This window comes from Callorhinchus milii, unplaced genomic scaffold (genome assembly GCF_018977255.1).
Source record: "Callorhinchus milii isolate IMCB2004 unplaced genomic scaffold, IMCB_Cmil_1.0 Scaffold19, whole genome shotgun sequence".
Classification (NCBI taxonomy): Eukaryota; Metazoa; Chordata; class Chondrichthyes; order Chimaeriformes; family Callorhinchidae; genus Callorhinchus; species Callorhinchus milii.
This window is the reverse complement of record NW_024704760.1, coordinates 6,061,924-6,089,111: the sequence shown is the minus strand read 5'-3', so window position 1 is coordinate 6,089,111 and position 27,188 is coordinate 6,061,924. Positions and strand designations below refer to the sequence as shown.

Here is a 27,188-nt window from a genome sequence, read left to right as displayed (position 1 = left end):
CTACAGAGCCTTGAAGGGCTGCCTCCTCGACCAAACGTGCTGGGCGGGGGGCGGGGCGGAGGTGGAACCAGAGTTGATACGCCGGCTCCGATTGGCGGAGCGCTCGACGACCGGATGGAAGACTACCGGCGATTGGCTGCGAGTTGGGGAGGTGGGCGGGCGGGCGGGGCGGGGCCCAGAAGCCACGCCCCTCTCCGTCCGTCCCCCTTTTACCCAGTGCCGAGCGAGTTAGGTTGCGACGCGAGGCGGGAGGAGGAGGAGGCGGCGTTAAGATGGCGTCGGAAAGGATGGCTGCGGGAATATGAGGCTGAGGAGACAGAGCGGGTAGAGAGAAGACTCTTCCCCCCCTCCCCTCCCCCCTCCCCTCCTCAACCCACCCACCCTCGGCTCAGGCTTCGTGACGAACTTCCTCACGATCCTGTGCTCTCTCTCCCCCCCACCACTCACCCCCCCCACCCCCACCCACCCCGTCTCCTGAGCGGCGAGTGGAGGGAGGGAGGGAGGGAGCGAAGGAAGGAGGGAGGGAGGGAGTGTGTGAGGGGACGAGAGGAGAGAGACTCGTCGGTTCCCCTGTGAAGTGGTTCCTTTTTTTTTCTTTTGCTTCTCATAAAAAAAAACCTTCTTTCTTCCTTCCTTCCTTCCCCGGTCCTTTCTCTCCCTCTTCCTCCTCTTCCTCCCTCCCTCTCTCTCACTTACCATCCTTCCTTCTCTCTCTCTCTCTCTCGCTCCTTCTCTCCCCCCTCCTCCCCCCTGTCTCCCCCCCACCCCTCCTTCCCCCTCCCCACCCCCACCCCCTCCTCCTCCTCCTTTCTCTTCTCACTTCCACCACTCTTCTCTCTCTCCCTCCCTCTTCTCTTCCCTCTCTCTCTCTCTCCCTCCTTCCCTCTCCCCCCCCCCCCCCACTCCATCCCATCCCACCTCACCCCCCCCCCCACCACCACCACCTCCCTCCCTCCCTCCTCTTCCTCTCACCCTTCACAGGATCATTCTCTGCAACGCGCCGCCGCCACCACCACCACCGCCTACAACGACAACAACAACAACCGCCGCCACCACCACCACCAACAAAAAAAAATCCTCTCTCCTCCTCTCTCTAAATGATGAAAATAAAGCAGAACCAGACCCGGACTTACGATGGAGACGGTTACAAGAAGCGAGCGGCCTGTTTGTGCTTCAAGGACGAGAGGGAGGAGGAGGTAAGAAGAGATTTGTCGTGGAGTGGGGGGGACTGTAACCCCCCCCATCCCATCCCCCCCCCCCCACACGATAAGGCCCCACCCCCACCCCCTGCTCTGCACCCCCTCCTCATCCCTCCCTCCCTCCTCCTCCTCGGCCTTTCTGGAATGGTGGGCAGGTTTTCTTTATATATGTATATATATATATGTGTGTATATATTTTACTTATTTTTATTTATATATATATATCTATCGTTGCCATACAACCCCCCCCCCCCCCCCCCCCCCATCGTGCTCTTCTTCTTCTTCGCACTGCAAAACGGCTTGGGGGGGGGGGGGAACCTCGAGCAAACCGTCCCACGTCGATGGGAGGGAAAAGTGGGAATACTTGGGGGGGCAAAAAAGAGAGAGAGATAGAGAGAGATCGAGGGAGGTGGGCAGAGAGGAGGGGGGGGGGGGTGGGCAGAGAGAGGGGTGGAGGTGGTGGGGGGAGATAGAGAGGGAATAAGGGGGATAAGACAGGGTGGGGGGTAATATATGTGGAGGGGGAATGGAGGGAAGGGATAGTTAGAGAAAGGAAGGGGGGTGGGGGGGTAAATAGAGAGAGGGGAGGGGTGGAGACGTTGGCCCATACACTACGTGCTCATGTGAACTGCGAATGCCACGACTGAATCCCCAGTTGACGAACCCCCTCACTTTCTTGCTTTGAAAACGCTCAAAAGTTGACGGCTCACCGGTCGGGAGACTCGGAACAAATGTTTGTCCTCTTGTTTCTCAAGGCACCTGGGGCGCTTTTTTTTTGTGTCCCCCCCCCAAAAAAAAAATATGTGAGATTGTTGGATGTTATCCGGTGCACAACTGGATCCGTTCGAATCGCATTTGCCAAAATGCTTTCTGCCCTTTCCTGAAATCCTATATAGCCATTTAGACCATGTGATGGTGTTCGTCAATACTGTAGTCACCAACACTTTTCCCTAATAGAAAATGAGGTGCAACATGACTGCCTATAGTGCCAGTTTCAAGGGTCACAAAAGCAAAGAAAGGATGCAATAAATGACAGATGGGCTGACAGTTGCACAAGGTAGTGAAAATGCAGATTATTGCATTGCTACGTTGGTAAAGTTTTGAAGGATGTCACAGAGCTTACAATTTTACATCAGGGCAGTAGAGCTTTTTAACCATACTATCTTATTGAAGTCCTTAACAAGGTACATGTATTTTTTTTCGAGAAGCAAACAAATGTCAGTGAAGGTGGCGCTCTTGTTTCATTATGTCTTCCACACTTTTGGAGGTTGGGCTCGTTCTGAAACATTTCCCAGCATTAATCAGTTTCTGATCTTTCTTCTGTCGAAACCTCATTGCAAATCTGCTCTGTTTGCTTCCCAACTTGGTCCAACTCATTATTATCATTAACTTGTCCTGAAGTAAGATGATTCAGCTCCCTATCATACTGTAACTATGATTTACTGCCCAAAGCATTATGAAGCGTTCCTTGACCATTTGTGATTGCATGCATTGGGAATAATAATCTTGAGGTTTTAAAATCGTCTTCAGTGATATTTGCTGAGGTTGGCTCCTAACTTTAGTCCTTCCTCTTCCATAAATTTGAAATGGCTTTTTAAATGTCTGGCTGTACCTTAGGAGCCAGCTAACCATAAATTGCATGAACTTTGTTCTCAATTTTATGGTTGTCACTTGTGTTAGTCTTATAATATACACACAATCAAACGTCTTCTGCTAGAGTCCCTAAACTATGGTGATCAACTTGAGCAGTTATCTTTGTACATCACTGGTATCCGCACAGATGGCCGTTATCATAGAAATTGCTCTCAGTCATTGCTATTTGCAGATCAGGACTAACAGTGAAGTATCACGGGTTTGGTTATAACAGTAGATCTATTCAAAAGAAAAGAGGCACATAAATATGTTCCTGTATCTGCAGCATGTAAAATCCTGAGATTAGAACATGGATGACAAATTTGAAATTGCATTTGAGTTTAGGGCTCCCAGTAAAGTTTTTATTAAATATTGCAATTTCAACTTCATTAATGTGCCAGGTAAAAAATAAATAGTGGCTCTCTTCCCAACATCCCATTGTTTCAATTTGAGCAGAATGCATCCCATCTGTTTCTCTTACATTACTTACACATTGGCATTATAGTTGATTGAACATACATACGTCAGTTAAATTCTTTATTTTTGTTTCAGTGTGACATGCAATCCTTGCAAGGGTCATTATAGGATGTAAGCTATTTTGAAATCTACAATACTTAAAGGCTTTGTATGTTAATTTGCAACTGAAACGTATATACATTTTCAACCAGTAAATCTTTGCTTAATGAAATCAATTGATGGAAGTTTCATTAATTGAATATTTCAGCGTTTTCCTTCTTCCAAACAGAACTTCTTTTGTCTGTTTAGGATCTCTAATGTTGCATGTATTTTGCACAACCAATTCTTGAAGTTGTTTTACAGAACCATTTAAAAGCAAAAGAAACATTTCAAGAAGCTGTTCTGTAATTTAGCTTGAGGCATCTGGGCTGTAGGATCTGCCTCACAACATAAACTTTTAGTTAATGTTTCAACAATTTGGTGCAGATTGAATAGTGGAAGAGCAAAAAGTTTGAAAATCGCAGTTGGTCTAATGCCAGTAATGCTGCAATAACAACAACAACAATTACATTTGTAAAGCGCCTTTCATGTTGGGAGGACATCCCAAAGCAAATGTTTTGAAGCAGTAGTGTTAAGCTATTATTTTCAATTAGTAAAACAACTGAATTAGTAATTCTTTTAGAGGCATTCAACCATATAAGCATTTCCATGGTATTTATATGATCTAAGATAGTGTACTCTATCAAGGAATATACTTTGTATTCATTGATCATTCAACAGAGAGAATAACTGAATTATAAATAATAATAATCCTTGCATTTGATATAGCACTTTTCACGTCGGGAGGACGTCCCAAAGCGCTTCACAGAACACACTGTAAAGTGAATTGACGATATTTGTGGGCGAATGCGGCAGCCAATTGCGCACAGCAATGTCCCACAAACAGTCGTAGATTGAAAATGACCAATTTATTATTATTTTTGGTTTTGGAGGGATTATTACTATCTGCCAAAATAAGGGAACAGAGGCTGGCCAGTGTGTAGATAGCTCAAATGTATATTTATGCTGGCTTTTGAGTCCCAAGTTGATCAAACACTGAATTTCTGCTATACCAATATGCTATTTTCTTCACAAGTTTTAGAAAAAATCAATTTCCTAATAAAACTATTTTTAGCATCAGTCTCACAATATGAAAAACAACAACCAGATGATTTTTGAGATCTACTTTATTGCTATGATGATATTTGTACAAGACTGGTGTCCTGTCAATATACAGGAACTAGAATATTGTTGAATTGTTGGTGGTGCTATTTTGTGGCAAGAGTTTGTTGAAAACCTACAAAAAGACATAGTTTATATAGCCCCTTGTCATTTCCTGACAGGACGTCTTGAAGCACTTCACCCAGTAGACTAGTTGCCCGATTTGTTGAAACCTTACCGATATTTAAGTGTAAAATCATTCTCTCAATTTCTGCCCCTCAAATGTTACGCAATTTCTTTTGTACAATACAACGAGTAACAATGACTGCTAGGCATGAGGAAATTTTATGATCTAATAAAATAATTATTTATTTTAGCGCAAGAACATTTGAGCCAGGATATTGTAGCTCATACTTATTACTTAATTTTAAAAGAGGCATTGGGGGCAATCTTTGCATTATTTCTCGGCAAGTCATACTGATTCAAGTTGGAAATGGAAGCAGACTTTGAGTTTAACTGCTGGATACTGAAATTAAATTAGATTTAAACAAAGGCTGGGGAATTGTTACTGTAATTATTGTCTGATCTTTTTTATTTGGACAGATTTTGTAACTGAAGGAATATTCTGTGTGGATCTGAGCCATAATTTTAAATGTTTCAGAGCATTTAAGCAATGTAAGCAGGAAGGTTGCATTTATTGGAGCATGACATTGGGTTTCCTTAGTACAGTGCAAATGATTAAATGAGGGTGCCTATACTGCAAAGTTCCAATATTCATAGTCTGATTTGGTTCTTGGAAGTAATGTTGAGTCCAATGCCTATAATCAGTAAAAGGATTTGCTAATCTGGTTTTGTATATCAGTAGAGTAGATTTACAGAAGAGACACAGTTACTGGGCATTGTGTGTTATCCTTTCAGATCACCATGTCTGACGTTAATGAAAATACTTCTTTAACTATTCCAACACTCTTCAATCCTTCCTTGCATTTTTTTTGACATAGCACTTTTCACGTCTTCTAGAAGTCCCAAAGCGTTTCACAGAATATACTGTAAAGTGAATTGACTGTATATTTGTGGGCGAATGCGGCAGCCAATTGCGCACAGCAGTGCCCCACAAACAGTCGTAGATTGAACCAATTTGACCAATTTATTATTGTTTTGTTTTTTGGAGGGATTATTATTAGGCGTGTGGAGTAAGGAAACTTGCCCAAGGTTTCGCCCTGTCTGGAATTGAACTCGGGTCTCTCACTTGCAAAGCGATTGCTCTTACTACTGAGCTACAGGACTCCACTCAAGGAACTGTATTCCAACTGTATTTGTTTTAGTCTTTCACAAGGTCATAAATTCCTGTTAAGAAAAGTTAAATTGAATATCAGAAAGTAAAGATCAATTGAAAATTGGGAGCTTGTTTACCATCATGTAAGGTGTAGGTATTGGAGATGTTCTTGACTGGATGCATATTTTCAATATGTTTTCTTTGGCAGCATCCATTCCTAATATACTGCTCCCTGGCAGCTTGGCAGCATCCAGAATGTTTCCGAAATACCAATGATGGCAAAGTATCCCAAGTTCCTAAACCATATTAATTTCTTGTTATTTTGATCAGCAAGTGAAACGTTTTAAAAATCTGTTTTATCCATTCATCCTCAAGGTTCACCATTGTACAACTAATCTTAGTCTTCAAAAAAAAAAGCCTACTTCAGGCAGAAACGGTTATTCGAACAATCCAAGAAAGATGACTTTGAAGCTATGTAGTGGACTGACATAAATCGATCGCTATCTGAACTCTACAGAAATCGGACAAAATCTAATATGCCCAACCCATGAACCAGTGATTCTTTATTCTTTCACTGATGGAGGATTATTATTGTGAGCTTCATCTTTGCCACCTAATGCAGCTGCCTCCAGCTCAGCACTGCTGACTATAAAACACGAGGAGCCATATTGGCAACAAACTTATGTTAGCTGTGCAGAATCAACTGAATTTGCTCAACAGCGTTGAGCTTTACTCTGAATGTCTGTTTGAGCAACCCAAATTCAGGGAAAGACGATGATATGCTCCCGTATCGTATCAATACAAAGTAGCTCATTCCGCACATTCAATCATTCTGGGATTCAGACACAATCCTTTAGCTGAAGCTCCCCCATTGACTCTTAAGTAGGTCTAGAGAATCTTCTCATCAGGACTGGATTCTCCATTCCAGGAGACGTGTGACTAATTGGGTCATTGTAGGCAGTTTTCAGTTGGAAAGCCAAAAAAAAATCTTATGGGGACATGGTACAGGCTATGTCGAGTCTATTTGTAAGACTTTTTTTAAGTGATGGATTCTATATGAATGTAAGTTATGAAGTACCAGTGAATCTAAAAATTCCTTGCAGTACAGTTAAAATAAACTAATCTTTGTAGCATTTTGCCAATATGAGTCTAGATTGTGCTCAATGAAAAAACAAATATCACAGCTGCATTTGCTTAATGATAACATATAGATCTGTAATTGTCCTGAAGTATAGACCTAGTCTCCAAACCCCTGTTTTGTCTTTTGCATCAAAGTTGGAAAGTAGTGGTTATTAGTCTGGTTTACAAATATCACAAAATAGGATTTTTTAGTATTTACTTTGACCCAATCACATAGACACGAATTAGTTATCTGGTCTTGATATTACTGACACACTATATTTAATTTGACTTATAAGATAATCATGGATTTTAACATAGTTGAGATTCTTTTCCTCAGACATCTGTTTATAAATGTATAAGTGGCAACAGTGCTCTCATTGCTGCTGTTCAATGTACAGTATTAATTCACCATATTGGAACAAGCAAAAAGAGTAGGCGCGATTCCAATCTAATGTGATCTTCTGTTAATGCATTGCTCAAAGCCAGAGCAGCACATGATAGAGGATTAACTTCCATATGTGGACTACGGAATGTAGTCTATGTACATGAGAACAAATCTGATCAGAACTACTTTCTGCAAGCTCCTGGCAGTACAAAAATAAAACTGCTATGGGTTTGATTTCTTGCTTTCACCGTCAGCAAGTACAGGCTGTAGTCATGGCAGCTCCCTCTTTATGATGGCACTTAAGAATTCTGGAGTGAGTATCCGCACTACACACAACTCGCTGTGCAGTTTATCCTTGCAATCCTTTTGCAACTTGCAACAAACTTGAATGCCACCTAAATAATACTGAACCAGGTATTATGACTTTATAATCATAAATTTATGTGCACACATTTCACTAAATCCCCTTCAATTTGCAGGTGATATTTATTGCTAATTAATCTGCTGCGCTATTACCGGTGAACAAAACTTTTATTCAAATCAAGATTTTTTTAAATCAGTAATTCGCACAAGCGCCAAGCTTCTAGTATAAATGCAATGTGTCGTATAAATTTGTTGAATACCGTTGTTCCATTAAAGGAGAATTATGCAAATTGCTCTGAATATGAGGAATACATTCCACGTATAGTATCATTTGTATGTGATTCAGGAAGGAGATCTACTTCCCAGCAACTGATTTCTGATGCACAGTGCCTGCGAATCTTCCTAAATGTGGAAGATAAAGATTTCTAGAAGAGAAATTAATTTTTCCTTAAGTCTTTTATTCAATAAGTCCTGTCTGCCTGTTAAAGATCCCATGGCCCTATTCAAAAAAGCAAGGGAGCTTCTCTTGTGTTCTGGCCAATTATCTCGCAGATAAAAAAAATGTTCATTCATAGCTGTATGTGCAAATTGATTGTCATGCTCCCCCACAAAATACACATTTGTATTTTTTTTTTTTTATTTGTATTTGCTACTTCTTACAGTATATTCTGTGAAGCGCTTTGAGACATCTCAATAATGTGCTAAGACACTATATCCAATGCAATATTATTATTTATTTATTTTACTTTACAGTGAATCCTATGAAGGTCTTTGAGACTTACGCCTTACATTAAAGTCGCGAAATCAAATGCAAGGATTTTTAGCAATAATAATAAATCATAATGATGATTTAAAAAAAGTACAAAGGGGAAATGATTATCTTGCAAATTTGCAGCACTCCCATTTTGCCCCCAGAATGTAATTGCATACGCAGTCTTTCAGTTGAAGCTTCGAATACTTCAAATTAAAGACTACTCAAAGAGGGCTGAAATGCCTGGTAAGAGCAGCTTATGTTTAAAATTTAAACTTTTCTATTTTATGCATTTGATTTATTTTCACAGGCCAGCATGGAAATTACTGTTGACTCCCATGACAAATGTACAGTTCTGTTAATGACTGACTAGTCTGCCTGGCTGATCCATTAGACTTGGAGATGTACACATGTCCTTAACCCTGTGAGCTAAAGCACTTCCTGGTTGCCTTAGCTACAACAAGTATCATGCATCTTACCAGTGCTTTCTGCTGATGGATCACATGGTTGCAGTTAACCAAATGTGTGATCTGCATTGATGGAACAATACATCAATAGAATACAAGAGCTGGAGTGCTGTATTAGCATAAAGCACTGACAGCTTATTAAAATTGCCAGGCTGTTACCAAGATTTATGATGATTGTAAAAATCATTTTATCTGATCGTTCTGCTTATTGTTACTACTACTACAACTAGGCTTTGGAGATTTAAAAGTCCATCACTGCTGGTAATGAACACCTTTGGGATCCTGGTGACCATGAAGGCATGACAAATTCTCTGCCGCTTTGCAAAAGATGTCTCTACAGTTTCTCTTGGCTGCAGTGGAACCTCTTTCATCCCCTTCCAGATTTTTTTTTATCAGTTACAACTCTGGGGGAATTTTATGCTTTCACTGGTTATTAGCTACACAATTATGAAACTATAAGGTATCCTGTATTTTGTTTTACCTGCTTTTCAGCTTAATGGTCACTCTGTTTTTATTTCCCTTTTGCTGCAGTTGCAGCCCAGCTTCATCTAATAAGTGGCTTTATTTGAAACTGAACCCATTTTGCTGTCAGGTGGCACTTCTGCCCACACGCCTGCTGCTGGCTAACAATGATCAGTATCCATCAATGTCATGTATAGATACTGTTTTGTGGAACCAAAAGAAAATGGAGTACCTTAACTGAAATAGTGGTTTATTCTCAGACCCAGTTCCATTATATCCCTGAAGTGAATTTAATTTGCAATCTTCTGTATGGTTCAGTACTTCAGCTCATTCAGTGGGATTTGAACATAGTACATTACTGAAGTTCAGCACTTTGACATATATACACACACACAATGCTGGCTCTGCTTGTCCTACTATAGTATGGAGTGAGGATTGACAAACAAAATCTTACCAATGTAGGTGTATTAGATAAGGAAATAGTTCCTTCAGAGTTAACGTGTATCGGTACAACAACAAGATTACATCTGTATAGTACCTTTCACGTCAGTAGGATGTCCCAAGGTATAGAAACTATGAAGGCAATTTATTGGTGTTAGAACTGGCTTTGCTTAATGTTGATCTGTTTTCTATGATATTGTATTACTGAAGTTCCTAAGGTTCGAAAAACAGTTATTTTGATCACAATTGTATGATGATGGAGATTTCATTTTCGTGTATAATACCACTACATTCAAATAGTTATTTAACCATGGACATACTGAGAGTCAGTGGAGCATATCTTTAAGCTTCTCTTGTAATTTCTGTCAATTTCTGCCAATTATTTTAGTTAAGAGCTGCTAATAATAATCCTTGCATTTGACGTAGCATTTTATCACGTCTTTGAGACAACTCACTTACAGAGGATTTGAGCTTTATTTAAAGATTACAGTTCTGTCATAATTTTTCTATCTGGCTCTAAAAATGAATTCTATGAAGTCTTGTTTTTAGTTTTCTGTGACCTGCAACTGATTAGATTGTGCTAAATTATATATTTTCTTTAATATGTCAATAAGTTGTTAGTTAATCTTTTAATTTGGCTCGTGCAATAATTCTATACTGTATTTCCGATAGGTTTATATAATTGGGATCTTGATGTCCAATTATTATAAGATTTCAAATGTTCAGTGAATGATATTTAGAATCTGTCAAAAGCTAAAATCCTGTAGGTTGTTTATAAGTCTCTTTATTTGAGGTTTGTCATTAATCAACCCATTAACTGCTTTAGATTTCTCTATTTTCTTTGCAGTATTCCCAAAGTAATACACCACCAAAAATAGAAATCAATATGGTTACCTGACCCTTTAAATTATTTGATAATGGAGTTTTATTGATATGACCCTTTGTTCAATTATCTTTTGAATTCTAAGACCCTGTTGTGTATTTTGGATGTTGACCTGAACTGTTAATTCGTGAAAACAATCTTCAGAGGAACTTTTCATCAAAAGTAAGGATTTATTCATCTTATGGTGCTAAATATACTGAGTCTTGTGTGCTAAAATGTGTTTTTTACTCTGTGGAATTGCTGTATAATGCAGTAAATGTAGAAAATTGTATTTCTGACACCGGTTTGCCAAGCTAAAATTGGTATTTGTTGGATTGTTGCTTTTAATTAAGTTTGAATTCTTGCCTGGGCAGCTGTTCATTATTTTAAAAAATGCATGAGATCTGTGTACCATTTCACCTTGGATTTTGTCTGCAGAGCATGCATACATTTTTCTTCCAACACTCACCATTATTTGGGTGTGCAATGAACAAAATATGTTTCAAAACAGCAGTATATAGTTATCATTCCACGTATTGCTTCACCAGTGCATTCTGCTCTATCTGGTTTAAAATGTGGATGTTTAATAGTCGATATTTAATTTTTTCTATCTTTTGACCAGTGTAGGAAAATGACTTCAATTGCTTCACAGGAGGAAGGTGACCAAAAGCACAGTTGGAGAGGTGGGTTTTTAAGAAAGGTTTAGGAAGCAAAGAGGTGCAAGGCAGACGAGTTCTGGAGAGCAGAATTGTTGAAGGTTTGGCTATCGATGTTGGGGTGGGGGATGTGCAATAGTTCCTAGTTTACAGAATGGAGAGAGTTGGTGGGAGAGTGAGGCTGGAATAGGTTGCAGCGGTAGGGTGCGCGAGTGGATTTGAAAATCAGAAGAAGGATCTTCTGTGAAACCTTTTTAAATATTGTGCCGCTTACATTTTGCTTTTTTTTTTTGCACGGGAAATAAGTCAAATTTTAGATTCAAAATGGTATGTGTTCTCTTTGGAGTTATTGTATACAGGTACGGAGAAAAAAAATAGTTAATTAGACACCTTGGAAGGAGTTTATACAGAGAATAATGATTGCATGTCATTACTAAGTGTCACATAGAGGATAATGTCCATTTCAAGACAGTAAACGATTATAAAGAGAGGTTCAGATAATATCAGTTGGCAAAATGCTTGTGGTGTGAACCATGTAGTATTACAGCAATAAATTGATCTGTTTTGAAAGGTATTGAGTTCATAAACTTGTTGCCATAGCACCATATTTCACTTGCTGTTGAAAATGCTGCAGGACCAACTTGTCTACAATAAATTACCAGAAAATTCACTACCTTGAATAACGATGCCTTAGTATCATTGAAGGGTTCCAAAAGCATCCTAAACCAATTTAAATAGAACCAGCTGCGGCACAGCCTTGGGAACATACGAGTTCCTCTGGAGAATACGTTGTGTAAATTTTAACAAGATGTGTTTGAGGAAATGAGCCATGCAAGAAGGTTGTGCCCTATTTCAGTCCCTGATCCCTGCCTTTTTATAGCAAAATTCACCCCAGTGCGATTCGTACAGTGGATTCTGGGATAACATCAATAGGATTCCCTAACTCCTTCTGTAAAGGCATTAGCAAAACTTGGTTCACTTGTATGCGAAAGGATGTAGAGCCACAAAAGCTAACCAGAAATTGTAACAACACAAAATAACATAATTTTGTACTCATTATAGGGTACTTTTCATTTTGTTGAGTAGATTTAATATGTGTTGTAACCCAGTTGAGGCAGTTTGGGTGCCCAGCCAGTATTATCAAGTGCTTTGAGACATCCTCCCGACCTAAAAGGCGCTACAAAAATGTAAATTGTATTGTATTGGGCCACCTTGTCTTGTGAGTTGTAGAATTGTGGTTGCATCAAAGTAGGTTACAAGTGGACTTAAAAAAAAAGTCCGGCTGTCACTAAATTTGTTCACACTGAATATGGCAGGGTCAGACTCCGCCACTGTCAAGCGCTCCGGGATGCTACACCGCTATTAGAAATGCAAGTTGTTGTTGATCTCTCTTGCTTGTTCAGTAGCCACCCAGTATGCTGCTTGTAAACATCTGAATAATAAATATAAAATTATGCAAATAAAATATAGAAATTGCCCAAAACATTGCACTTAATATTTTTGGAAGTCATGTATCAGTCCTATCATCATCCAACACTTCTTATCACCTGCCTTTCTAAACTATTGTACGTTTTGCTACAGATACCTATCACTTGATTCTTTTAAACCTGGAAATTTGCTTTAAGTCAATATTTTCTGTAAATGGATTATTGGCTCTGTATTTATTCAGAAATAATGTTGATGTGCTCAAAAGATGACTTTGGTATCAGGTTTTTTTTACATAAGTGTCTCGACTGATGTTGCTCGGTTGCATACAAAATAATATAGATTTATTCCAGAAGTGTATTGGATCTGAAGCAGAAAGAGATTCAAGCAGTTTTACTGCTTCAACTGAAAAGCTCCGAGGGAGGTAATGGGAAATAGGAGACATTTCTGGTTTGTTCTTATGACTTTCTGGACTCTATCCAGCAATGCAGTTTTCATTTATATATGGGCTGCTTCATGTTATGTTTATCTGTTCCAGATGCCAAGATGTAATGATGTATTGTCAGTATTGGGTAGCATTGGTGTTTTGAGGCTTTCATGAATTGAGGTGTCAAACCTCTTCTCCATACAGCAATACTTTTTAATAGGAATTGGGTTGTATTTGATGTTCCCTGTGATTATTTGAAGGTGAACTGTAGACATTAATAGAATAAATACTGAATAAATACAAGCAGAGTAATTTAGAATAAATAAAATATCAAATATTGATTTATTTTAACAATAAACTTTGCAATTATACCTTTCTTTATTTACCAGGCTGTATTGATTGTTCAGATGAGAGACTGGTTCATGGTTCCTTAATCTTTATCAGACAATGTGATAAAATTAGTTCAGATTAGCAATCCATTCAACCATCCCTATAAATGTAACACGGCCTCCCAATGTGAAAGGCGCTATATAAATGCAATCTGTTGTATGTTTGTATCAATGTAAAATGTGGGGGTGATATTTTTCAACCACTTTTATAGCCAACTAGGATTAAATCAGATAATTTATATTGATAATTGTATTGCATTCAATAGTATTGAAAGCCGTTACAAAATTTGAAATGTCTTCAATGTAAGAATGCCCCAAAAATGTAAAGTTCTGTAGAATTGTTCCTGCATCTTTGGAGAGGGTTAAGGCAGCAATCTCCCAGTAGCAAAATTGAGATAACAATGAAAATTAGTCTGTCGGTTTTGCTGACTTGGTTACTTTTGAGGATTGTTTTAATCTGTTGGGCAGGTTCGGACACGTGCAGTGAGGTGGCCTCTACTACATTCCACTGGATCTCCAAAACCGCTGGAGAGATCAAACTCATTTAGGTATCCTGTTCCTGGAGGGTTGTATAAATTGATGCAGGGATTTTTTTTTGTGTGTTGCTTCATTGGAATTTGAACCCATAGGTTTTATAGTCGGGTGGATTCTAGATGTTTTATTCCCTCAAGCTGTTTGTGCACATTTTATTATATTTAATAAAATGGCAAAGCAGTTTTCCTCCCTAGTTATTTTGAAATAATTTGGTTGAGAATTTGTTTGGTTCATGGTTCATTCTAATTTTAAAAAAATAGTTTATTCTCATCCATTTTTCTCCACCTCATAGAAATGATTCATTTCTGTGCGTGAGTCCATTCTCTTCTTTACTTTTAGAACATCTGTACAATGCAGTAGGAAGTATCCAGGGTGGTAGAGACCTAGATCCAATATTAGATTGCCATAATCTAATATTTTGCACAATTAACAAGCTACGTGATTAACTGTATGCTTAGTATATGATATTTGGTAATGGTGTTGTTGAGTTTCCTCCTAACTAATGAATTGGATAGGCCGTGGAGATCATACTTTCACCTCCATCCAGAAGGCTTACTGCTTTACAAGTACTGCTTTGGTTCTAGAAATTAATTAACCAATTTTGGTTATATACTTTGCAATCCTGTGTGGTGCTTCGAAAACTGTCAGCAGCCTCTGCTTTGCTAGCACTGTGTGCTCCTGCCTTTGGCAATGTCCTGTCTTTGGGCAAGTGGGTGTCTCCAGAGGAAATTAGTGTTGTATAAACCTATAACAAAAGGGACATTTACACCGAGACTGTCAAAGCCTTGTTTGAAAATGGGAATCGTAAATGTGCTTTGCAATTTACATAATGAATGCAATCTTCAGGGTAAATATTCCAAATGTTAATTGGCAAAAAATTTCCTGACTGCTTTATTGCCAGTATATATCAGATTAGAAGTGATTCACTGTATTATTCAGATGTGTTCCGCTGGTTTTAAAAACTTGACTTTATAAAGGAATACTTCATATTGGGTGGTCATATTCAGTTTGTGTTTGCCAATTAAATGAAAAATTGGTTAAGGATTCATCACATGTATGTCATGTTTATCAGTAGATCAGTAAATATTTTCTTCTTTCTGATGCAATGTTGATCAGTTGGTTCCACCCTGTAATGTCTGTTCAGTTAATAAGGAATCCAAGTGGTAAAGGTGGGGATTCTTCCCAGTAACAAAAATAAGGCATGGTGATAATTCTATAATAATAATCCTTCCATTTGATAGAGCACGTTATCATGTCTTCGAACGCCTTATCACATCCGCCATTCCACTAAACAACCAGGTTCCTACTGGACCAAGTCGTAAGGTTGACTTAAACATATAAAAATTTGCCAGAAATAAAAAATGAAACTTCGCTGATGTATTTTGTTAATTGCTGTAATATACTAAATAATTTGGGGTGTGAAATTAGAGAAGCAAAACGTGCAAGTTTAGATCGTCGTGTATAGGTGTAAAATATTCCATTCAGTGTTTGGAAATAGAATAATTACTTGCAGGAAAAATTGGAAGCTCTTCTGAACTTTGCTTTGGATAGTTGAAACTGAAAGAGCGATTGATTTTAAGCCAATGGTATTAACTTTTCGTTGAAGGTTACAATCCCAACCACTATCTTGCTCAATGACCACTCACAAATGCTCCCAACAACAATATCTACAACACTAACTGATGGGACGTGGGTCACAATCCCCTGCAAGTTACACCCCTGAAATTAATTATTCTACCATTGGGTCAGTTTCCTAATATAGGTCAGATACTTCCCCCACGGGAAATGAGGATGTAGGAAAGAGATGTACAGAACACATAGTTTGTCGCTTTGTTGACCTTAAAAACACACTTTAGTTCCTTTCCTGTTAGTAGCATTCCCTTAGTTTCTCTCACTGGACAACTGAGAAGAGGTAACTGCACTGAATTCCAGCTCTGGCAATATTCCACACCCTGGCAGGTTATGAATGAATGCACAGAAACACGTAGAAGTGCAGGTCTGCCAAGGCTCATAGGCAGAGGGGCGATAGGCTGCAAATGGCTCCCCGGCTGTATTACACACACTAGCGTTTTAACCTGCTTTATGTGGGATATACACTCATTAGAAATGCGAAGTCGTTTTTTTGGCAACTGTCATTGGGTATTAAATAAATATACCTGTAAACTATGATGTGTCTCGATTTGAAGAATTGTTCAAAGGTATACAGTACTTGCGAAAAACATTTCCAGCCTTTCTGAATAAAATCCAAAAGTTGAGCTTTATATGTGCATTGTGTTGGGCTTGTTCCACTGTCCAAATGCTAATTTAAAATATTTTGAATACGTAATGTGAACCTGTTTGATCCTTTGCTGCCAGTACATCTAGAGAAACATCTCTCAATGAAATTACTAATATTACAATCATAGTCACTGAGAGACATCAAGAAGTTTTATTACTGAAATATCTCCTCTGTACTAAATTCATGATTCTTGTAAGTAGTTATCTGTTTGCACTGCAGACCTTTTCCTCTTTTTTTCAATTTGCTTTTAGCACACTTACTCTTTGCTCTTTGGCATGGTCACATCATTTGCTGTAACTACGTCAGACTCTAATGCATAAAAATGTGTACAGGTCTGCTGGCACGGACAGCACGATTCACACAACCCAACTCTCAGTAGAAACTGAATACGTTCTGTTCTGCTTTTTCTTGGTAGGAGAGGTGATGGCATGGCATGAAGGGCTACAACAATCGGTTGACTCAAATGTCAGAGTGAGAATGGGTGGAAGTCTGGTGGATTTCTAAGTAGAAGCCTGTGGATGTCCTTGGGCAAGGAATAGCAGACTGGGGGTTAAAGTGATAACTGCTTATTGATTATGAGGACCATGGGAGAGAAGGAGTTGAAGCCTCAGGGTGAACTGTAAAACCATGAAATGGGATAAGCAGAAAGAGGTGCATGTATGTTTATATGTGCACAAGAGAGTCTTACTGGCTGCCGTGACGATTTACCCTATTCTGATATTCAATACCACCATTGATCCCAGTCAATGAACCATGTCCTCCTGCATGCAATAGGTGATCTAATCTCCTATTTTGTCCGGCCTGGATAGAATTCATCTGAAATGAATGTCATCAGCGAACGTCAAATTTCTTAGACTGTGTAAATGTTTGTTTAAAAAGTGCCATACCTTGTCTGAGTTTTGCCTTCAGTTATGTTCTATCTTTTGATGTCATTGTGGGTACATTTTTGATAAATTTGGCTCTTGGTCCTGACTTGAACACTCCAGATGAGGGTGGGGAGTTTTTTTTTTGAAAAAAAACTACAGTATTTCATCTCCTAAATTAAATGCTCTTTTATCCTAGGTTCTATTGGTTAGTAGCAGTCGGTACCCAGACAAATGGATTGTGCCAGGAGGTGGCATGGAGCCTGAGGAGGAACCAAGTGTGGCAGCAGCCCGAGAAGTCTGTGAAGAAGTATGTACAGAGCACCTTTGTCTGTTCTGTGTATTTCAAATTCCCTGTTAACTAATTTGCAAAGGTTTAATTGTTGGACTGCAAAGTATTTTAGGTTAGCCAACCCATAGCAATCACATGGTTTCCTTCTGGTCAACTGTACCAAAACTTGTTTACTGTTTAGTTTTTTTTTAAGTTTAGTTTTTTTCTTGAATTAGCAGAAGTACCGAGAATTTCAAACTATATGATGCTTTTGGCTGACTGTTTATCATCTGGATTTAAGCTTGTATGCTAGTGCAATGCTCGGCAAGTTCTGCACTACTCTTACGCAGTTGCAATGCATTACAATATTTGAGATGTTTCAATACGATTAGATACCACAAAAATACAAGCTTTTCCGAAAGTCCTATTTCTTCTGTTATTCCTAAATGATGTCTTTACCAAAAATGTGATTCTTCATCACAACTAACCTCTGCCCATTAATATGAGGAGCCTGGCAACCAGTATGGAGAATTTTTTTAAAAAACAACTTGCATTTATATAGTGTTCTTAATGCAGAGTACATCTCAAAGCGCTAAAACAAGTTACCTTTGAATTATGTGGCAATTGTAATGATGTTAGGGAGAGAAAAGAAAGCTCAGACTATATACAACACTATATAACGTACAGACTTATTTGTAGATCTTAATAACCTAAGGAAAGACTTGAGCCAATTAACATTGAAATCTTTATAAATCGTATAATCGCCAATGTCATACATGTACCCTTTCCCATTCAGTTTCCTTTCAAAACCACTTGGATTGCTCTAGTAGTATTAATCATATCCTAACTCGTAACGCTGCTCCCTTTCCTCCATTGAATGATGCATGTGCAGTGTAGATCATTGATTAAATCGGATTTTATACAACTTATACATGCTTGCCTGTAACTCAAACTTTGCGCAAGTCATATTAAATGTTGTGGCCCCGACTGATGGGACTTGTGTAAGTTTTACTGAATCATGGAATAGAAGCATAAACTAAGAACTCTTTTCAACCTTGATATTGTCCTATATTACAGAGCTTCACCAAGCTAGACGCTTCTGCAACCCCATGTTATCTCAAAACCCTCCCTTTTGACCGTGCCTTTGGCCAAATTACCCTCCTGCTCGGGTCCAAACCCCTGATTGTCCAGCGCCTTGGGATGTCTTCCCGACACGAATGGCTCTATACAAATGTCATTTTGTATTGTGTTGTATTGTATGAACTCTCCAGTAAGGTTATGAAAATAGGTTGTCAACTGCTTGTGATGCAGTTACCTTGAAGTGACCTCCTTTTGACCCTCCAGCTGAGAACTTTACGAGCCTCTAGATCTCAGGCTCGTGAATAATTACAATTGTCAATCTAATGGAACCGTGTGACTGGCTTTCTAATGTATGAGATCGATCATGTGAAGTCAAGTCTGTGTATTATTGTCCTTTAACCATTGAGAGGCAGTTCGTCACCCTTTCTGTTAATTCTTGGAAGGTGCATGGTAAGCAATAGGAGTGATATTAAAGGTGGGAATAAATAGCAGAACATGACTGAAATAAAGCAACTGTGATGAAAAGCGAAGAACTAACGTCTTTTCTCTCGTGATCTGAACAAATGCACTGCTTTACCTTTGAGAATTGCCAACTGTCCCTTATTTTTTGCTGCTTGGCATAAACGAAGAGAACCGGATCATTCAGTTCAGGAGGTTAGATATCTTGGCACTGCCCTTGTGCAGCTGGGCAATCTCCAGGCTAGAAACTGGTTTTGGCCAGTGCAGATTACATGCTACTTGGTTGTCAGTCTACATCACGTGGAACATTGTAAAAGAATCCCAATTGCAGCTTCTGTAGGAAAGAGCAATGCAATTAATTCTAAGTCTTTAAACATTGTGGTCCAGGATTGTGTTAATTCAACGAAACCATTCACAAGCACGTACCCGCATGAGTTTGAATAAAACTTTTTAAGTGGCACTCATTTAAGCAGTTTTTTTTTTTAACTTGATTTCTTCCCTCCTCTTTCTAAGTTGATTTCTTCTCTCATCTTGCAAACAAAATTCACCAGAACATCTGAGAGCTAAATTACTTGCACAGAAAGCCTTGTTAGTCTAAATTACTTGCACAGAAAGTATGCTAGGCAATGTCACTCTTTTTCCCCCCCCACCGTCACTCTCCCCACCCCATACATAATCACTAGATTTTTTTGTGAATAAACATAAAGCCCTTTTAAAGTTGCCTCTGTACAAAAGTTTTTAACAAGGGAAGTAGCTGTTTGACGAGTACAGATTTAGACGTGCCTGATAATAGGCTTGAAGCCAGTTGATTTGTTCTATTTGTGACATTGTCAGGAGCTTGGATTGGGATTTGTGTCGGAGGAAAAAAAATGTTAAAAGTGTCTGGTATGAAATGGAATTCTTGTTTATATTCATATCTGTTTTATTACATTTGACCTTTTGAGCCCTCTGTTTCTCTTATGTAATAAAGTAAATTGAGTTGGCAAAATATTGTGTCTTCTCAGAAATCTCTCCTACAAGAAATTTGATACTGAAACTCATTTGTAATAAGGTGTCCTAACTCTTTCAAAATCGTGACTTTGAGAAACAAATTGTCATCACAGTAATTTCTACACATTTCAGGTTTAGTTGTTGTACTCTTTTTAAAAACTAAAAATATGCAGACTGGAGTATCTTTTTTTCCCCCCATCCTTTCCTACGTGCGCACTCGAGGAGAAAGAAGTGGTTTTCTAAACAGACTTGACCCTTTCGCAGCAAAAGTGTAATCATATCATGTGTCTCCCCTTCTCGATTTCATGCTGTTACTCTTGTGTAGGGAGAAGGAGAAAATCTCTGTTGAGAGTTTGGCGGCTGGCTTAAGTTGCTTGAGCTAGGTTTTATTCAAGTTCAGAATTTGCTCCCTACACTAAGCTTATGCTCTTTTATTGTTCCTGTTCATCAATAACTGTGCATTGTCTACGCATTTCAGTTAAGAGATCTCAGTATAGCTAAAGTCAAGGCCATATTAATCAAACTAATGAGTAACAAGTAGCTTTTTTTTCCGACCAACCTCCTCAAAGGTTTACCATAATAATAATCCTTGTATTTGATATAGCGCCTTATCACGTCTTCGAGACTCTCAAAACGCTACAGGATGCAGTACATGGCAGTAATAATAATAATAATAAAAGTAATCCTTGCATTTGATATCGCGCTTTTCACGTCTTCTAGACGTCTCAAAGCGCTTCACAGAATATATTGCAAAGTGAATTGACTGTTTTTTTTGTGTGGGCGAAACGCGGCAGCCAATTACAATTAAATTAAAGTAGACAGGAAGATGGGTTTTGAAGCGGTTCGTAGTAGTGCGGGGATTAACTGTGTGTGCGCACACGTATGGACGTGCGGCAGAAAATCTTTAAAGGGTAAGGATAGTGAATTTTATTATGTTGCTGTGGTGCTCAATTCCCAATAGGTGGCGTTAAGAATATGCCATTTACTGTGTTGTAGGTCCAGTTGTCAGTTTCTAAATGCCACCTAGCGGTTGAAATGAGGTACAAGGCACTTTTATCCGTCGAATCCTAGAATGTTTTATTATAAATGTGGTCAGCTGCAACCTTTTCAGATTGGGCTTTTCCCTACACTAAAATCCTAGTGGAAACGACAGTGGAAACCACCTGCAGAGCAGAAATTCAGTTAATAATAATCCTTGCATTTGATATAGCGCCTTATCACGTCTTTGAGACGTCTCAAAGCGCTCCACAGAATATACTGTACAGTGAATTAATTGTATATTTTATGGGCGAATTGCGGCAGTCAATTGCGCAGGGCGGCGTCCCACAAACAGTCATGGATTGAGTGACTAATTTCTTATTTTTTTTAAGGAATTATTACCCCCAGAAAAGCAATCAGCCAATCAACTAACAACCGGTTCCTACTGCTAGGTAGTTCTTCTAATGTTCTGTGATGCAGTAGGATAAAGAACAAGTCAGTTTGGTGGTTGGTTAACTTTGTCACCCGTAATCATTCTATGAAGTTCATTTTCAAACAGTGCATCAAAAGGAATTGTATGTTATTGTAAATTGAAGGGACACGGCTATTGTAAAATGTTAAAAAAGATCATTTTTCTGTTCTGTTTACAGGCTGGCGTAAAAGGGACATTAGGAAGATTAGTAGGCAAGTTTGAAGTAAGTTGCAGCTTTAAGTTAAATCATGCTTCAATGGGATAATAGATTCGTAGAAGTTACCAGCATAGAAGATCATTCAACCAGTCAAACCTAAGGTCCTGCTGGTTGATCCACTGCAGCTAGCAACTCTAGTTCCAATTTTCTGCTCTTTCCTTGTACCCTTTTATATTCTTCCCCTTCAAACATTTTCCAATCTTAATAGTTTGTTCAATCTTAATGTTGTTCAAAATGCTTAATGAGTATTAGTGAAGTAGTTAGACTGTGTCTGTTGTTTTGTGGGCGAAACCTGGCAGCAGGTTGCACTCAGCAATGTCTCAAACATTGAGCTGAAATTCACACACAAGGTTCTGCTTTGGGGGCTAGTTTGGTAGCGGGTGCTTCTGAGAGTTCACCCAGGATGATGCTCAACCTACCATATGGGAAGGGACACAAGCTGACAATTCTGACTCGGAGGGAGCTGGAACTGTGAAGTTTATACATAGAAACTGTCCTTAACTGTTGGGCCCGGGGCTAGTGATTTTAGCTGAAAAAGAATATTGTTTTTATGTCTATTGTAATTGTTTTTAGAACTGCTGATTTTGTTTCTAAATGTGCAAAAATGGTTATTTGTGTTCTGTGCAATATTCTGTAGCCAGTCCTTAGATTGTGAATAGTTGTAAAACTGATTGCTCAAACTGTTGTTGCTTTTTAGAATCAAGAACGGAAGCACAGAACCTATGTGTATGTTTTGATTGTAACCGAAGTGTTAGAAGACTGGGAGGATTCTGTTAATATTGGTAAGTTGACATTGTATTGGCCATACATTTGTTTTACGCCTACAATGACCTTATTCAATGTAGTCTCTGCTCTGGGAAAACCATTCATCCCCATGTAGAAAATTACAAATCTTAGAAATGTAAACATGGAGACTTTGGAGAGAGGGGCTTTGAAGTCAAATTATTCCAGGCTCTCTTCTAACTCTGTTGATAAAGAGTGAAGAGTTATTATAGGTTGAATGCCTCCATAATCCCACAATGATAATCCACATGTGGCAGAATAGTCTGGTTTGGGTTTTTGGCCAAACCATCAGATCAAGTCTCCAAATAGGAAACCCAGTCTTGGTACAGGAGGGTAAAATTGAAGAACGGATCATGCAGATGCGCACCTGCTATCAGCTGCATCAAAGCAACATCATGCACTGGTCTTTCAGGCAATGAATCATTCGTACCCGGAGAAAAGGAAATAAATAATTTAAAACATTAATAAGGCATTATTGTGGTGAAGCAAAGCAGAGTGTGTGATTGCAAGATAAGCTAAGACTTTGAAAAATATTGGACTTGACATGAGCTGGAATGACTTGCTTTTCATTCTTCAAAGCTCAAAATTATTCTGGGAATTGAGTAGGATCCATAGTCCAACATGAGTGCAACTATAAATAGAATCGCACTAACCATTTGCTCTGGGGGTTGATTTTTTTTTGACTGTTTGATACCACCTGCTGATTGCACTGTATTGGTGTGTAAATAGATTACCGACATTTTAAGATGATGGTTATTGGGTAACATTTCATCTTAGGCACAAGCTTAATTAATAGGAAGGGAAATTTCTGTTTAAACTTTGTATCCACTGAATACACTAAATTAGATGAAATGGCGGAGCCTTTCTTCAGAATCCCTGGAACGAAATTGATGCACGATTCTACAAGGATAAGAGGGTTTGCGTTGGTTGTTTATAGGAACCTTACAAATTATTTCTTTTTTTCACTTCCTTTTCTACCAAAAATGTGATATATACATGTACTTGTTCTCTTTTCTTCAGGGAGAAAAAGGGAATGGTTTAAAATAGATGATGCCATTAAAGTTCTTCAGTGTCATAAACCTGTACAGGCCTCCTATTTTGAAACCTTCCAACAAGGTTATATGGCAAATAACGGGACTCCTGTTGTTGCAACATTATCCGAAGAGAAGGCCTCAACATACGCAGTCTCCAATCAGAGTTCAGTGTCCAACATTAGATGACTGAGAGGCGCTCCACAGTAACTGACTCATTGTACATTGAGTCCCAAAGGCATGGACTTGAAAAGTTTCAGTGAAAGAATGTTTGATCTGGTTTGATTGCTAATATACATTGTACATGTATAAATAAATTTTGCATGAAGATCTGCGCATTGTTGATAACAATACTTTATATTGTGATGTAAAATATAGTGCTGAAGATCAAAGCCATAACTAGTGAAGGTTTTTTGGTTAGATATTGTATATTTTTGATAGGATTGTGAAATAAAGGTGCCACTGTTGCAGCCAGTTAATGTCCCTCAGGTATTCTGTCCATTGGAATTCCTTTTTGTCAGGTGATTTGGAGTTCAACTGAGGGATATTCGTTGGGTGCTAAATGGGTATTACTTTTAGTTCTGCATTTTTTTATATATAGCTTTTGTAAATTTTTTGCCAGCTTTATTATCAGCTGCGCTACTTCTGTTTACGTAAAGAAAGGAGACTATGAAACAGTTGATCACTGATTTGTACTGCTTTGTGGAATAACCTTCAAGACACATTTCAACACAACACTTTTGTGAGCTTGTACACAATTTGTTCAGTAAAGCCTTCAAAGCATTTTCATCCCTGTAAGACTTCTTCAAGCCAGCCATGTATGTTGGGTCTTATTTTCTGTGGAGCATTCGTTTTTATATATCTCAGTTTAGCGGTACCTATTTGTACCTTTCAGCTTCATTCTCCTGATCTGCTTCCCCCCTCCCCCCCCCCCCCCCCCAATTTGTACGACACACTGGAATGTTAATGGATGTTATCAGGCAGTTGTTTGCTGGTAATTTGAGATCTTAACTGAGCTTGAGAATTTGGCATTTCCTGATTATGTTTTGGTTTTTCTTGCAGTGTGAAACGACACTGTTTATTGCTTGAGCACTTAAACTGCAACTCAGCTTTCAAATTCCAGCTCCAGACTTGTAAAATGTCGAACCAAGAGTATTGTGTACAGTACATCCTCCTTAATTTTTTTAACAATTCTTGGTTCACTTTTTTTACTGTGAAACATGAGTACAGTAACATTTCTTTTGAAATAAGTGCTATGTGTTGATCATTCAAAATAACTCTTAACCTACCATACGATAGATTTTGTGTTTAGGCAATGAATACAGATCTCTGAAATCCCTTTTCGAATTACAGTAGAATAATGTCTCGGACATATCCAATCTGCTGTCTAATTGAACAGATTGTTCCTCAGAAGAGGAGGGAGCATTGCATGGGGAAAACCATCTGTTGTCAACTTAGGGATAGAATTAACCTTTTATGCTGGTGAATCAGATCTGCTCAGCACATCCTCTTATGTAGCTGACTCAGAGTTTAAAAACAATGCAAGTAAATTTTCATTGATGCAGAATTGTGGAATATTAACATCTGTTAGTAACATGGTAAGTTTTCAATTTTCCAACTTTGATCGCTACATTTTTAAGATGTGCTGGAACAGGATTTTCAGTCTTGAGGTACTGTTTTGTGTAGGTGAAGCAATTAATCTTTTTTTAAAAAAAACATAACCGTAGTGGAAAAAAGCAGGTATAGTATCAGCAAACTGAGTTGTCACTAAAGCGTTACGTAAAGTGGTATTCTATTCTCTAGTGATTTTTTTTTAATTGTGACTGCAATTGTCAGTTTACCTGTTGTGTACACCGGAAAGATGTGTAGACATTCTACTAATGTGATTTTGTTTTAAAAAATGAAGTTTCAGTCACAAGATAAAATTGGCTCTTAAAGTATTAAATGCTTTGTATTTCTGAGAAGCATATCCGAAAATCTTGTTATGTAAAAAGTGAAACCAATGAAATTCGATTATGACCACTTAAATGTTTTCATCTGCTACTTGCAATTAATGAATTGTATATACACTTGTCATTTTGGGGTCTTTCCTGTGTAAAGCCTTAGATGGAGGAGATAAGTGCAGGTTTTTACAATGGTCAGCGTTGGGAAGAGTATGAGATGTATTCTACCCTTTACATTTTAACGCCACCTTTATACCTGTACTTTACCTGGAGAGATACTGTCACTGGAAGTGTCTTGTTTTATTCGACTTGAGTGTGATGCACATGTGAAGCAAGGGACTGAAGATTGTAATATACCTGTGCCAACAAATAAAAATTCACCAGTATTTCAGAAACCAAACACTGACTGAAATGTTTTTCTACTTTTATTATACAACAGCTTGCTGTAAGTTATCCTTTTATTTGAAAAATCTTGCTGATAAATGACCTGCAATTTTGAGGGTGGATCCAAATAATTTCCATCATACACGTAGGTATTAAGGAAGTCATTTGAACAGGAAAGACAAATAAATAAAAGGCACAAAGAAAAGTATTCGCTCATATTTAATGCCTGCAAAAAGGCATACTGTAAAACATTGATTTTTTTGGTTTCTTGAAAGTGAATCATTAATTCACTTTCAAGAATTAATCAATTAAAAATTAAGTTTGTGTGTTTCGCCCACAAATGAGACCTGAGTTCAATTCCAGGCAGAGGGCGAAACCTTGGGCAAGTTTCCTTACTCCACACAGAGCCTAATAATAATCCCTCCAAAAACAATAATAAATTGGTCATTTTCAATCTACGACTGTTTGTGGGACATTGCTGTGCGCAATTGGCTGCCGCGTTCGCCCACAAATATACAGTCAATTCACTTTACAGTCTATTCTGTGAAGCGCTTTGGGACGTCCTCCCGACGTGAAAAGCGCTATATCAAATGCAAGGATTATTATTAATATTATTATTAAGCGCTCTGAGATGCTTTTTTTTGCAATGAAACGAAGACAGCGATTTATTAAAAAAAAGGGAAGTGCACAACAAATGGAAACCGATAATTACATTACATAAGCATTCTTTAATAGCTTCAGTAATCTGATAGCGTACATATTATGAGCAACTGAGTGTGGGCTCCAAATGTGATTGATGGCAAAATTGTTTTCTAGGCCCACAAAACTTGAGGTTAGAATAGAATTTGATTAAAAATAGCTAGACATCTGGTTAAGAAACAAGCTGTTGAAACCAGCAGAAAAAAAAAGTTGTTAAATTTACTTCCATGGAGCCAAACAATTCTAAACTGGTGTGTTTCGTAACAATCTTTCCCTTTGTGTTAACCCTCTGAGAGTTTTCCGATTTCATAATAATCCTTGCATTTGATATAGCGCCTTATCGCATCGTCGAGAGTCTCAAAGCTCTTCCCAGAGTATACTGTAAAGAGAATTGACTGTATATTTTTGTGGCGATTTGAAACCAAGATTACAGTTTGTTACATACTACCATCGAGATTTTTTTTTTATTTGTTTTACATGTAATCTCCCAAATTGCAAGGATTATTATTTATCTCCAATATGATGGGCACTTCATTTACTTGGGAGTTCTGACTTGCTGTTTCTATTCCTGTATTTCCTGTGATAGAATGTTCTATGATACAATGCAAACATACATCGAGTGGGGGAGAAAAGTGTGGAGTGGGCATAACAGTATAGTAATAATAATCTATGCATTTGGCATTTCACGCCAGC

The 27,188-nt window shown here is 38.4% G+C and overlaps 1 protein-coding gene across 1 annotated transcript; it reads left to right on the top strand.

Annotated features, from left to right (window-relative positions):
• Positions 1-1,043: 1,043 nt before the first annotated feature.
• LOC103179115 (diphosphoinositol polyphosphate phosphohydrolase 1) lies at positions 1,044-25,812 on the top strand. The gene is made up of 5 exons (XM_042342037.1): positions 1,044-1,196; positions 17,388-17,498; positions 21,617-21,661; positions 22,353-22,437; positions 23,459-25,812. The coding sequence occupies exons 1-5, from the start codon at positions 1,098-1,100 to the stop codon at positions 23,656-23,658; spliced, it is 540 nt and encodes a 179-aa protein (XP_042197971.1). The 5' UTR covers positions 1,044-1,097; the 3' UTR covers positions 23,659-25,812.
• Positions 25,813-27,188: the final 1,376 nt, after the last annotated feature.